At 46.7% G+C, this 14,249-nt stretch overlaps 1 protein-coding gene across 1 annotated transcript; it reads right to left on the bottom strand.

The window, feature by feature from the left end:
* Positions 1–1,606: 1,606 nt before the first annotated feature.
* HLX (H2.0 like homeobox) lies at positions 1,607–7,380 on the bottom strand. The gene is made up of 4 exons (XM_074222716.1): positions 6,664–7,380; positions 5,619–5,798; positions 4,311–4,495; positions 1,607–2,549 (listed from the first exon to the last, which is right to left on the bottom strand). Exons 1-4 carry the CDS (start codon positions 7,307–7,309, stop codon positions 2,079–2,081), a joined length of 1,482 nt encoding a protein of 493 aa, XP_074078817.1. The 5' UTR covers positions 7,310–7,380; the 3' UTR covers positions 1,607–2,078.
* Between the last annotated feature and the right edge of the window lie 6,869 nt (positions 7,381–14,249).

Here is a 14,249-nt window from a genome sequence, read left to right as displayed (position 1 = left end):
AATCAGAGCTATTTGGAGCAATAAAGAAACCCCAGTATTTTGTCTTCACCGCTCTATAGCCACAGAAACCAAAGAAGTAAACCCTAAATCCTGAACACAGTTGTTGGCGTCGAATTCCTTGAGGCAACTGCCTCAGTTTCTCGTTGACTCTGGGAAACTTTCCCAGGCATTTTCTCTGCCCTCTTAAAAACTGGCTCTGGAAATTGGATTATTAGCGACACCGTGTTCTTCTGCACGGGGCTCAGTAAATCATAGTGATTTGGAAGTTTTTGTTTTTCATGCAAACAGACATGGATACATTCGCCTGTCCTTTAGTTCTTTTTTCGTTCAGTTTCTTAATTTTCTCAATCGGATATGGCTAAACTTCCAACTGATGGCCTACAGCTTAATCTAGACTATGAGAGCCGAAGCACTTGAGGATGTCAAAACTCTTAGAAAGGATTTGATATTTTTTTGTCTTCCAAGAAAATCTTCCATGTAATACCACTAGAAGTTTAACGAAATAATTAACATTCAAGTTTTCTTGTTCGGAATGAATGTGGAATGTATTCTTGCACTGAGACTCTCCTAGAGTTGTGGAAACAATGCGGTATTGGAAGTCGGAGGGCATGTTTGACCCTGTGGAGTTGTCTAACCTTGCTTAAGTCGTTTCACCTCTGGGGTCTCAGTTTCTCCGGCTATAAAATGACCACGTTCGACTAAAGTAGGGATTCTTAATCTTTTTATGTTATGGATCCCTTTGATAGTTGGGTTAAAACTATGGACTTGTTCTCAGAATATCGTTTAAAAATAATTGACAGAAAAGCTAAATTTCAGTTAGTGGAAATATATATATATCTGAAATTTATTTATATATGCATACATGTGTGTGTGTGTGTGTGTAGTGTGTGTGTGTATTTCCATCCAAGTTCTATTTACCCCTTTGGGTCCCAGGTTAGGAACTACTGGAATTAGACGTCACTAACACCCGCTTCTAGCTCTCCCATTCTTTTACTTAGTAAAGGACACTAATGACCTAGCGTTCTCCAGAACTATAGGCGGACTGGACTGAAGCACTCACAAAGGCATAAACTCTCCTGTCTGGTCTGGAATCCTCCAGGCCTTAGCACTCTACTCTGCTTCAACAGCTGAGCTAACAGTTCCCTCCAAGCACCCCCGGACACTGCAAGCAAAGGAACTTGTGGAATTGGTTGCAAACTCGTTAAAGTTCTTAGTGAAAATCGATCTGCTTCTCAACTAAAAACTCATTTGGGGATGCCTGGTGCCTATCGCCTTTCCCTTCACCGGCTATGCCCAGCTTCTCAGGGGATGGACCCGACTGCAAGAAACTGTGCCCTGACAGGTTAAGATGGGATCTCACTGAGAATCACTGGAGTGATTAGACATCTCTGCGCAGGAAAGTGAGATGGTTGTATTGAAATACACCTTTAAAGAGCGTTTCTCAGTACTGGATTTTTAGCAAAACACAGTAGTTTCAGAAGCTTTGGGCTGTTACTCCTAACGCAGCTCCTTTCTCTTGATAGGCTGTAAAGGAAGGCCCAGATCGCAAGCTGCAGCCCATCTGGACTCCGGGAGCCACCCCTCCCCAAGCAAGCCAGGCGGGATTTACAAACCGTAATAAACATTTTTATTTACAGGACTGAGTTGTTCCCAGTGCAGCAAGTCCTGGGCCAGAATACAGAAACCACTGGAGGCGGAGAGACAGCTATGTCGCTCTCTTCACTGTATTTCTTCCCCACCTCCCTCCTCCGCCCCCCTCCCGAATAAAATTTAAGGCTTCTTTGGGTCGAGTCAGTGTCTGATCACGTACGAGAGAGTGGGATCAATCGGTATCTGAGAATCTTTCTGAGAATGAGAAAGCCCTAGGACGGTGAGAATCACACAAAGAAGGCAGAGTCTACGTACAGAAGGGGGCTCCCCCATTGCCTGGACCACGGTGGTCCTTGTGGGTAATACTGGTCCTTGATATAAATTAGCAAGAAAGACCCACATGCCAGGGAGTTCACAGAAAGGATCCCTCCCCGTCTCCACAGCCATGCACCTTTCCCTTCTGCCAGCCCACTGGCAGCCAGGCCAGCCTAGAGGCCGCCAAGCTGAGGGGGCTCTGGGCTTTCGTTAGCTGTGCAGTGGAGAGGCAGCGGCGTCTGCAACTCCGGGCCGCAGCTGCTGTGCATGCTGTTATTGCTGCTGCTGCTGCTGCTGCCGCTCGTGGTGGTGGTCGTGGTGGTCGTGATGGTTGTGGTGTTGGGGCTGCTGGAGGACGATGAGGAAGTGGAAGAAGATGAAGACTTAATGACGCTGGTCTGGTGCAAGAGCTGCTCCGTCCCCTCAGTCCTTTCCGTGTCGCTGGGGACCAAGTCCAGGGACTCGGAATCGCTGCTCTCGCTCTCCCCTTCCGACCGGCTGGGACTCCTGTCCTCCCTCTCGCATTCGGTCGTCGGAACAACTCCCTGCTGCTTCTCGGTCGAGTCCTTCTCTTTGTCTTTCTGGGCCTGCGCTTCCTTGGAATGGCGCCACTTCATTCTCCTGTTCTGGAACCACACCTTCACCTGCGGAAAAACCAGGGATGCCACTGAGGCTATGGGTGCAGCCCTCTATTCGCCTTTATTCCACCTTGCAGTTTTCTTTCTGGTCCCTTCCCCCATTTAAGCCCTCGATCCCAGGTCCTTGGACTCCTCAGGTCCACACGACTGGGCCCCTTTAAGATCTCTCCCTTTACCACTCCCCACTTCAAGTTACAATCCTTTTTTAACACAGCAGGTTCTAATCTAGTAAGATTGAGGGGACAGGAGGGAGAGAAGGGTTAGGCCAACGGGAGACCAAATTGGGGGGGGGGGTGAGTAGGAAAGGAGAGACTCCCAGCACCATTAGTTGTGTAAACCCTGCGAATTAGTGCCGTTCCTAGGCCTGTTTGTGCTAAGTGATTGATAAGGCACTACTTCCCTTCCCTTCTCTTCAATTAAGAGGAGATAAATCAATTTTTCTTGGGATTCAGAAAAATGGTAGAATTTTAAAATGTAAAAAAATAAGATAGGAATAGAAGTAGAGAAGGAGAAACCTTATAAATATATATATGATCCCCTGGGGGACACACAGTGTTCACACAAGTTCCAGCTTCACTTTTAAAAATAACATCCGCAGCTGGTGGAAAACGGCAAAGGCAGGCCAGAGGGGGTGTGGGGGGGGGGGGGGGAGGCAGAATTATAGACAGTCAGAATGATAGAAAGAACGAGGGAAAGAGCAGGAGGTGGTTGGGTTTGTTCCTGTGATCTGAGCTGGAAGGGAAGAAGGCAAGATAGGGAAAGAAAACATTCTTCCTCCTTCCTCTCCCTCCTCTTGCCCATCTACAAAACTGGGAACAATAGTGACTTTTTATAGTCCCCTTTAAAATCTCAAGCACCCAGAATTCTTGGTCCCTCAGTCTGCTTTAATCTAAATAGAGTATTCATAGATTTCCTATTGTGTTGGAGGTTAAAAGAAAAGTATGAAACCTGTTGAAAAGCCTTTGCATGTTTTTTAAAAAGAGAGAAAAAAAGAAAAGAAAGAAACAGTTTTCTCCATCCAGGAAACCAATTCTTTCTTCAGCGACCGCAAAGTTAGAAAATTCGACTGGTTTAGGCTTGTCCACAGCCAGCGTCCTCCTCACCCAATGGTGGGGAGGGGGGGAGGGCGGGGGGGGGGGGAGTAAATAATTCCGTTTGAAAAGAGGTTTTCACTTCCTCACAAGGAGGGATTTCACAATCCGGCAGCAACAGCGGCCGAGGAAGGAGGAAGAGGGAAAAAATCTCTCGATTTATGAATTTTTATCTCCTTTGAAATAATCTGCCTCCTATGGAGAACTGCCCTTCGGTCGAGTACATAAGTATTATCTCCCGCGGCCTATTGGCTTTCTTGGTTGTACTTTCCTCTACTGGCCAAAATAAACAGGCAGGGTATATTGACATAAATCTTAAAGGCTGGGCTAAGTTAAGGCCTTTTTCTTCTCCTGCCTCTCTCTTTTCCCCCACCCCCACCCATCCACTCTCTGCTCTTTTGCAATAAGATATGAGTTTCAATAAGATCTCATGAAATTCAATATTTTATTTTTCACTGGTAAAGTGGATGGGAGTACGTTTAAAATGAGTTTACATCTTCCAGAACAGCACTACTCTGAAATAGCGAAAACTACAGGAAAGAAGGTCCCCTTGGACTCAAAAGCAAGACTTTAGGGGTGGGAGGGAGGAAAAGACTACAAGAATCTAAGCTGGGACAACCCTCCGGGCAGGGCCTGCAGTCTAAATTAGATAGCAACAGCAGCTAAAGAATCTTACTTGCGCATCTGTCAGGCCCAGCATCGCCGCTAGCTGCTTTCTGTCTGGCTTCGTGACATACTTCTGAATCTCAAATCTTTTCTCCAAACCTTTCCTCTGCAGGTTGGAAAAAACCGCGCGAGACCAAGAACGCTTCCTCTTGTATGTTTGCGGCATGGTGTCCTTCGTTAGAACCGCATAGGGACCTGTGGATTTGGAAGGAAGGGAGGGGAATGGGAAGAAAACAAGCAAGAAAGGAGAAAGGGAAGGGAAGAAAGAAAAGACAGGTTATTGATAAATACACCAGAGAGTGTGAGGAGTTTTTCACCCACGGCCAAAGCTGGGGTAATATATATGAAAACATTTATTCTATCAAAGTGTAGAGTTCTGCAAATAATCCTACCCGGAGATTCTCAGTTCTGTTTCCATAGAGTAAGTTTGAAGCCCTGAATACAACAAATCTGTCAACATAAGCGAACTAAATGGAAAGGATTATTGAGGCCATTTTCTGGAAAACTCAAAGAAAAAAAAAACAAAACAAATGCATTTACCTTTCCACTGGTATAGGCAAAATGTATTTTGGTCTCAGTGATCCAGATAATTGTCTCAAATTTCCACCACTATCTTTCTCCCTTTTCTTTTTCTCCTTTTCCTCCTCTTCCTTTCTCTCTCTCTCTCTCTCTCTCTCTCTCTCTCTCTCTCTCTCTCTCTCCCCCCTTTTTAGGACTTTTACTTCGAGATTCTTTTTTTTAGGTTTTTACAAGGCAAATGGGGTTAAGTGGCTTGCCCAAGGCCACACAGCTGGGTAATTAAGTGTCTGAGACCGAATTTGAACCCAGGTCCTCCTGACTCCAAGGCTTTATCCACTACACCACCTAGCCGCCCCTACTTCAAGATTCTTAATGACTTTACAATCAATTTACAATCATAGTTATGTAAAATATCTTTTTTCCAGCTGATTCACTCATGCAGCAAGAGTGGGAAGAGTTCCCCCCATTTCCTGACCCTATATGTAGTGCCCCCTCCCCCCACCCTTCTTCAAAAGAGGACCTTTGAAATGTGATGGTACTCCTCAATCACTCAATAGGAAAACTTTCATTTTAAATCTTGTAATCAGTTATCTACCCACCATTGCAAAGAATTTTTAAAATATTCATTGACCTCCCTGGATTCAATAGCCTAGGTGGGGCAATTCAGTGGAAAGAGAATTTCATATTTGAGACTGGTTCCATTTGGTTTTGAAACTGACTCTCACCTCTTGTCCCCAGGGGACTGTAAGACCTGAATTCTTAGAATGGAATAGGATTCCCAAAAGCAGGATTTCTGTACCTGGAAAAGTGTCTTGAAACTGGTGCTGAACTGAACTTCTCGGGTTTGAGTTTAAGGGACTCAGGATACCAGAGGCCTCGTTAATAGGATCTAGAGATGCGAAGAAGTGGCCCGCAGAAGGCTGCAAAGCCGAAAGGTGAAGCCCAGTTTGCCGGCCGGTGGTTAGTAAGGAGGTAAGATCTGTGTGCACAGGAACAAGGAGAGCCCGTTACACCTCCAGTAAATCCACACTCTCGAATCAAGTCATGATGCTTTATGTTATTCCTTTATCTTCCCTTTTAAATTTTCAAAAAGATTAGTTCGAGGGGAGATTTATCTGGAAATCACGGAATCATGTTACTCCAGAGATTAGTTCGAGAGGAGATTTATCTGGGAATCACGGAATCATGTCACTCCTTTTTATCCCTCCCCTTCCCGACCTCCTTAAGGCAAATCTGCAAATATAAAACACACACACACACACACACACACACACACACACACACACACACAAACAAGTGGCTTGTATAAGTGCACACTATATATATGTATATATACATATATATAGTGTTTTAATTTCAACTACAAAACGAAGTCACCTGTCAAGTGTCTTTCTATACAACTTGGGGGAAAGCAGACCTTCATTCTGTCCCCTAAACTAGAGGATGGCAAGTTTTAAGAATTTTTACCTTCTCCGTCCAAGACTTTACGTACTCTCTAGGGGAATTTTACTAGAGAACAGAGAAAAAGGAACAGAAAATCTTTCAAAGACGGGCACTTCTAGCTACAGCTTGCTAGGTGAGTAAACTGAGAGCACAGCATATTATAGAAGTCAAAATCATTGTGAGGGTGTGGTTTTTTGTTTGTTTTTAATGTTTACGGGAGAATACTGCTTTTTAGGGAAGGCAAGGATTAAGGCTCAATTTTAGCTATGCCACGGCAAAGTTGGTCCGCTTCCTTCCCCATATTCCCTTTCTTTAAAAGCTTCCCATTAAAAAGATAAACAAGGAGCCTAGCCGTCAGATGGGTGGGGGGGAGGCCTGACGGGGTCTCGGCTCGGACCTACCCCTCAGCGTGTTGCCTTCCTTCACTTTGGGATCGAACTCCGCCGACAATATTCGGTCAATCCCAAACTTGAGGTCCTTGCTGGACGGGGCAGGAGTTGAGCCGTTATGATGATGAGGGTTCGCAAGCATCCTGGCCCCGGGGACTTGGGACTGGATGGCCCCGGGCCGATGTGGCGGCGGCGGCGGCGGTGCCTGCTGCTGCTGCTGTGGCGGCTGCTGCTGCTGCTGCGGCGGCGGCGGCTGCTGCTGCTGCTGCTGCGGTGGTTGCTGGTGGTGATGGTGGTGGTGATAGGCGGCCGAGAGTGGAGACAGCCTCTGGGAGAAGGCGGCTGGGACTTCGGGGGGCGCCACGACTGGAGTGGGTCGCAAGGGGGATCCAGCAGCAGCTTGAAATGGAGCGTGGGGGTGAACTGAGCCCAAGTGGGCCGAAAGGGCGGTAGAGGAGGCTCCGGAGAGGCTCTCGGCCGCTGGCCCCGGCTCCCCCACGCCCGCGTGCAGGATGTCTGCGATGCAAAAGGAGGGCTTCTTGACTGCGGCGGGATCCAGGGGGAAGGAGCAGCTCGCTGCGCCGGCTGGGGAGCAGTAAGCCGCCGACCAGAGGCTGAAGTTGGAGGCGTAGAAGGGAGCCAGCCCCGCCGCGAACATCCTGGGTCGCTAGCCGCTGCCTCCGCACAGCCGGGGGTTGAGTGGGGAGGAGAGGGCAGGGGTGCAGTGGTGCCGCTGTCTCCCCGAGGCCAGAGAAGGACGCGGAGAAAAACCCACCAGCTTTCGCTTCTCCTCCGAGCCGGGAGGGAAGCCTGGAAGACGTGGAAACTCCACGAGCCCGAGGCTAGGGTCGGGCTCCGGCCCCAGTCACTTTCCTTACCCCCAACTGCTTCTCCACCCACTGGAAGGAGGGCTCTGCGCGGCCGCGCTCCCCGCTGGTCCAAGGCGAGTGAGGGGCCGCTGGGAGGCGGGGAGGTGCGGGGCGGCGGGGGCGGTGGGAGGGGGACGCTTCTCCCCCCACCTCCGACACTCACAGCTCTCGGGAAGAGTCTAGAGAAAGGGAGGAGAGGGAGAGAAAAAAAAAGACAAAACCCAAACAACAACGAAACTCTAACAGCTAAATTTAAAACAACAGTAACAAATATATTTTTAAAAAAAACTTCTCTAAAACTAGCAAAGTTTTGGCAACAACTCCTGAGTCAGCCTTGGGGTAGGACCTCAATCTGGATGCTCATTGGTCTTGCTAGTAGCCAATGGGAAACGGCCGGAGGGGGGGATTAGGAAGAAGGGGAGTTGCCAGTGAAATTGGTCACGCCCAGACCACGCCAAAGTAGTGGCTGCAAACCTCTAGAGTCTGCTGCTATTGCTGCTTGTATCTTTTTGTCTTAAGGCAGAACCCTGGCTGCCTCGGCCCTGAAGCACCCCTAAACTTCCAGTCACATCGGAAAGAAGGCAAGTTTTGGTAATAAGCCAAACTCTGCCCCCAGATTCTCCTCCAAACGATCCCCTAGGAAATATCTTGATCTATTTCGGAGACAAGCAGTCCCTGACTCCCCAGTGGTTTCCCATGAGGCGCGCTAACCTGTCTTCCTTCCCTCCATCCATGCCCCTATTCTTCTACCGAAATTTCCCCCCAAGAAACAGGGACTGTGCCTTATAAATAGCTAGCATTTCCTCCCGGGAAGTTCTCCTTTCTCATTAACCAAGCCGTTTCCTAGGATGCCGCAAGACCCTTAGTTTTAAGCCATCCATCCCTCTTTGCTTTAGGAGATAGTCCCAGAATAAGGAGGCGGGGCGGCTGCAAATTGGGTTCTATTCAGAGCTGTCACTCAATGGCAACTTGAACTAGGGAGATTTCAAACAAAGTAAGATGGATGTCTACAGATATCTCCCAGACATGAAGCCAAATTCTTCGCCCTAACTACGAAAAACTGTGCTCTGAAAGCTCTCAAGTTGCCCCCAAAAGATCCACCTTTATTCTTCTTCTCCGTTGTAGGAAATAGATCGACGGCCTCTCACCGACACATCCTAAGGTTGAGTTTATCTATATGTTCGCAAGTCCCCGGAGTAGAGACACTTGGAATTGATTAATGCTAAAGTCGGATTCCACAACTTTCCGAAAGAAAGCGGATAAATCTACATTACCTAGGGAGATCGCAGGCAAAGATTCATGTATAGTTGATGGTCTCCCATGATCGATTTTTGTTTCTAGAGTACAGGGTGGGATGAAAGGACTTTTCTTCATAATCTCTACAAGTTCGTTTTTGTGGAATCATCCCGAAGTTGAATTATCAGAAAACCCCTCGCCCCTCAAATAGGCCATTCAAAAGAATCTATTAGAGACTTTTGTCAGGAATAAATATAAAAATAGTTAGGTGTAAAAAAACTAGAACATACTTGGTTGAATTGACTACTAATTGACTTCCCAGCATCGTCCGCCAGGAATTTTGTGACAAAAATTTTTCTCCCACAAAGATAGAAAAGTTGGGGTTTTTTTTAAAGGTTTCAAAGAGAACCATTCCTTCTAAGGGTCAGACTATGGGTTTTGTCCATTCATTTCAGGTCATTCTAATCCCCCCTATACTGTAAACCTGTTTGTTTTCTGGCAGGATGATTGATATGCCCGCGAAGCGGTCGTTTATGACCCCCTCCCTTAAACCTCAGAATCGGTTCTTTGCGGTTTTTAATACTGAGTTTCTTACTTTCTTGCTCCACCCAAGGTCCCAGACTTTGTTTCCATACACAGGAATAATGGAACAATAGAATCTCTGTAGATTGCTAGTGAAATCTGGAGAAGAGAGTGACTTTGTTCTCTATTGGGTTGCCAGGTAGTTTGCAAATAGCAGAGCGGAGTCAAAGCTCCGAGTGGGGAAGTAAACCAATTCGAGCGAATCCCAGAAGTTATACGGGACTTATTCGCTCCGCGGGTTAACTGGGCTGCTACCTTCACCGGGGCGTCGAACTGAAACAGGCAGCCGAGAGGCCGGAGAACTGGGGTCCAGCATCTCTTTGAAATCGAACTGATTCACCATTAGCTCGAAACGCACATGAGTTGCTTCCCCGAGATAGCCACAGAACTTTCTGCACTTGTTCCCCAGAAAGGCGGGTTCGCTTCCAGCCCTCACAGAGGTGTGTGACTGTGGAGTGTTGAGGAAAAGCTCACTTGATTTTTTTTTCTCCTCTGACTAGACAAAGCCATTTGCATTCATTTATTCACTTGGTCCCCGTAGGCAACCTCCGTCTGACTACCAACAACCAGCCAGACTGAGGCCAGAGCCTGTCGTTTCGCAGGTTGCCATCAGGCCCGAGTCGCCTACCCCAGCTCGCCTCCGCCACTAGAAGGTGCTCCAAAGGCGACCTTCCAGCCTAAGCGGAGAACATCTTTCCAGGCCACAGTCCACTAACTGGATAGCCCGAAGTGAAGCCAGAAATTATCCCTCCATTTAAAAAAAAAGGCGCAAAGCTCTCCCTTCTTCCCTTGATGCTTTGGTTTCTGGGGGCCTGGGAGTGGGAACAGATTTGTGGGGTGTGTAGACGAGCCCAGTGGAAAGAGGCCCCTATATGCTAGCACCCCAGGCCAGGCCAGTTCCTATGCTTTCTGGGCCCTGGATGACATCCCAGACTTCTGGGGCCAGGGTTTTCTCGGAGGAAGAAAGTTCACAAGACAGCACGTGGGTGAGGAAGGAGGTCAGAGGGACGCTGCGAACTGAAACGGCCGAGAGAGAGAGAGAGAGAGAGAGAGAGAGAGAGAGAGAGAGGCGCATCACAACGCGGGACTTCCCTGCTCAGGACCAGGCAAGCAGCCCGTTGGGGAACTGCTAGTGTGTTTTCCACATTCTGTCTTCATCCAAACAGTTCAATTTCCCCGCGCCCCGAGTTTAGCTTTCTGGAGAAGACTGGGAAGAAAGAATGCTAATTTTCCCGACCTCTAATTCCGCACGCCTTATACCCCAGCTCCCACCTCTCGCACGTTATTCCCCAAATTCAGACCAATCAACTTCCCCAAGTTCAGCTGAGGGCCCAGCGGGTCCCTCACCCTGAGATGGAAGCCAGAGAAAGGCCCTGCCCCGATAGGGCTGAGTGGGGGCTGCACGCCCCTCTCCCTTCTTCCCTCTGACTTTGTTTCAATGGCATCAGGGATCCCCATGGCCCAGGTCTTCCTCCTGGGCCCTAGCCTTAACTCCAGGCTGCAGAAGAGAGCAAAAAGCCTTTCTGCCCCTCCCATCACCCTTCTCAGTCACTCCCTCCCCCCTTCCCCTCCCCACTCCTTCCCTTTATTTAGGCGCAAGAATGCTGCAGGAAACTCCGAGCTCGCCGAAGTTCAGGTCATCTCCTGTTTTTTTGATGGGCTCAAACTCGGACTAAATGAGCGGATGTGCCTGCGAGATTGGTCCCCAAAATAGAAGCGGCTTTAGTATTTTAGGATACAGCAGAAATCCTTATTTCTTCCGGAGAAAAACTTTATAATGACTCCTAGCACTTCCCCTTTCAATATTTGTGCAACTTTATCTCCACCGACAAGTTGCTCGGGTGACGCAAATCCGCCCTTGTGTCTTACAACTACCAAAATAAATGCGAGGAAATCAATTCCCTTCTAGTAATGAAAGCATAAATATACAGCCGCGACTTTCCCCTTTAATCTTCGCTTTCCGAGCGGCTCCAAGCCGCGGAGAAATGAACTGGCCCGGAGCTATTTAGGCCGGCCAGGAGACCCCCGGGGCGTCGGGGGAGGGGGAAGAGAGCCAGTGCGGGCCAAGACGACAAGTGCTGGGAAGCCAGCTGAGAGCGAGGGAACCTTACCTAACGGAATCCCCCCCCCCCCCCAACAGTCTAGACGGCGCGGATTCTAGCCTTGAGAAACAGAACTGCTCCACATTACGGAAGCTAAGAGAGGAGAAGTTGGTCTCCGAATCCAATTTCTCCGGAGCCTGGCTACACGGGTCACTGACAGTGAGAATGCTGACCATCGTTTCATAATCCGCTCAACACCTTCCCTGCCCCACTCCCCCCACACTAGGGAAAACAGGTATTTGGGGGAGAGACGAACTATTGTGCCGGATGGTGCGGACTTTTTCCAACATCAGTTACCTACGCAAAAGGCTGTCCGTAGATGGAACAGATCAGGATAAGAGGTCTTACATTCTTAAGGTTTAGTATACAAAAGGCAATCCTGCAATTGGAAGAGCTTCTGCAATTTTCCTACCCGCAGTCCCGGCTCCCCCGACAGGGGCTCCCAGCTCCCTTTGGAGCTCAAGATTGTCAGTTCCATCAAATGAGGTATAAAATATGCTTTAGATCCAAAAGAACCCAAGGGGAATCTAGTATTCTATTAACCGATGGTACTTAATACCTAATCGTAAGCTTGCAAAGGTTAAATCGAACAAATTCTATGTGGGCTTACAAAATAATAATCCTCATTAAAAGAGTCTTCTGCTTGCACTTTACCGTCTTTATTGTTGGATGCTTATCGCTGAATGGGGGCTCCCACACATGCACAGATAAATGCCGCAAAGTGGCAGCTTTCCGAATCCTCTACCTTCTCCTGGGATTCGAAATCGAACCACAGTATGACAGAGTATAGAGAGGAAGACAAAACTCTAATTGGACACGTCCCTTTTGCTATAAACTTGGAGTGGGCTCCGGTGCATGCCCCTTAGGGTGAGGGAATAAAATCTTACAGGCATTAAGTATGGTCCTGAGCCACGAACTCTGTTTGCATATAAGATCCAGTTACAGAGCCTCGACTGTCCTCTTTCCTTTAACACATCTTCTTTCTTGTGACACAGAATTTTAATCCCCGGTGATATGCACGTATTCACCCATTCACCAAACAGTTTTTAAAATACCCAAGGTCTCCTACAGCATCTCGGATTGTCCTGAGCAATATGTAGTCACTGGACCCAGATGAGAAAGTTAGACTGGTGACTTTTCACCACCCTTCCTCCTTAAATCCAATCCACTTGCATACCATGACATGACATCCCTAATGCCGTGGTCTTCTTCGAAAATGAAGGACCAACACCCCCCAAAAAATAAATAAATGAAAACACACACAAAAGCAAACAAAACAAAACTCACGACAAACAACAACAAATATAAAATGCCTTCTGCTTACAGAGAACTGGGCTAGATTATGGGGAAGGACAAAGTTTAGATAAGACATACGTGGAATCTCCCTTCATAAAACTTATACTGGTGTTTTATAATAATGAAAATTACGTGATGAGTACATTTAGAGAGGTTCAAGATAACAGGCTATGTGGGATCCCAGAAGGAAAATTGCCACAAGACAGAAGGAATGAAGAAGGATCTCATGTTCCAACAAAAAGTATTTGAGTTTCCATAATAATAATAATGATAATGATAATAATTTGCATTTATCTAGTCCATTAAAGTTTGCAAATCACTACAAAGGCAGTTTAACCTTGTTGTCTCCATTTCCTCACCTTTAAAATGAATTAGAGAAGGAAGTAGCAAACCATTCCAGTATCTTTTTCAAGAAAACTCCAAATGGAGTCATGAAGAATCAGACACAACTCAACGATAGCAAGTCACCTTACAAATATTATCTCACTTTATTCTCACAACAACCCAGGAAGATAAGTGATAATATTATTGTTGTCATTTTACACACAAGGAACTGAGGTATAGAGAGATTAAGTTACTTCTCCCAAATCACCCAGAAACAAGCTTCTAAGGCCAAATTTGATCTTAGTCTTCCTGACCAGGTACACTACTCTATCCACTTCACTACTTAGGTGAGTTTTTGCAGAATAGCTAGAAATACAATCTACAGAGGCTGAAGCTGAGATCATAGTGAAAAAGCATCAGATCTCCTTCTTTTCTCAACTAGCTTGCCATTAGGGCTGTGGAAAGGTGACTCTTTTTGCCCTAGTCAGATCTTCTGAGTCCAAGAAAGGAGTTGGACATCAAAAGCAACTACTATAGAAACCTATAGTAAAAAGCTTGTTTTGTTACAGATTTAGAAATCGTGTCTGACAAATCATGTTCCCCAAAGGAACAGGCACATGGAAAGGTACTTTAGATACAGGTTGAATGGTGAATATTAGTTTCATCCTCCAAAGTCAATTATAAAGATTTTCATTGTATTCTGTGAGGTCTCATTCTTGGGACTTAATCCCAGTTTTCTCCTAGCATCCTGAGAATTGCCTACTTAAACTGGACATGTGCTTGATTTCTTGAGAATCTAAGGTTTTGCCTCTAGTGAGTGTCACCTGTTGAACCAACAAATCAAATGTTAAGAAGAAGGAATTACTTGTCAAAATTTTCTGTCTGAACAAGAGACCAATGTTTAAGAAAGGGAAAGAAGTAAAAAGTAATTTCCAGGATGAAAGAGCAATGATAATGAGGAAAAAATCCTTTCTTCCTTCTTTCCTTCTTCCTTCCATCCATTTTTTTCTTCTTTTGTTTTTCCATGGAAGTTTCCCAAAATGTGATCCAGTATCTCTTGAAATTCATTCTAATAATTGAGAAAGATCTGAGGTCAAGAAAGTTTGGCAAAAAGGCAAGAGATCAGGGAGCTAGATAAAGTAGAGAGGTGAAAAATTGGAATGGAAGAAAAGGGGTAGAAATTGCCTTG

The sequence above is a fragment of the Macrotis lagotis genome, chromosome 2 (genome assembly GCF_037893015.1).
Source record: "Macrotis lagotis isolate mMagLag1 chromosome 2, bilby.v1.9.chrom.fasta, whole genome shotgun sequence".
NCBI classification, from domain to species: Eukaryota; Metazoa; Chordata; class Mammalia; order Peramelemorphia; family Peramelidae; genus Macrotis; species Macrotis lagotis.
Note: the sequence above shows the minus strand (reverse complement) of the source record. Positions and strands in the feature narration are given on the sequence as shown.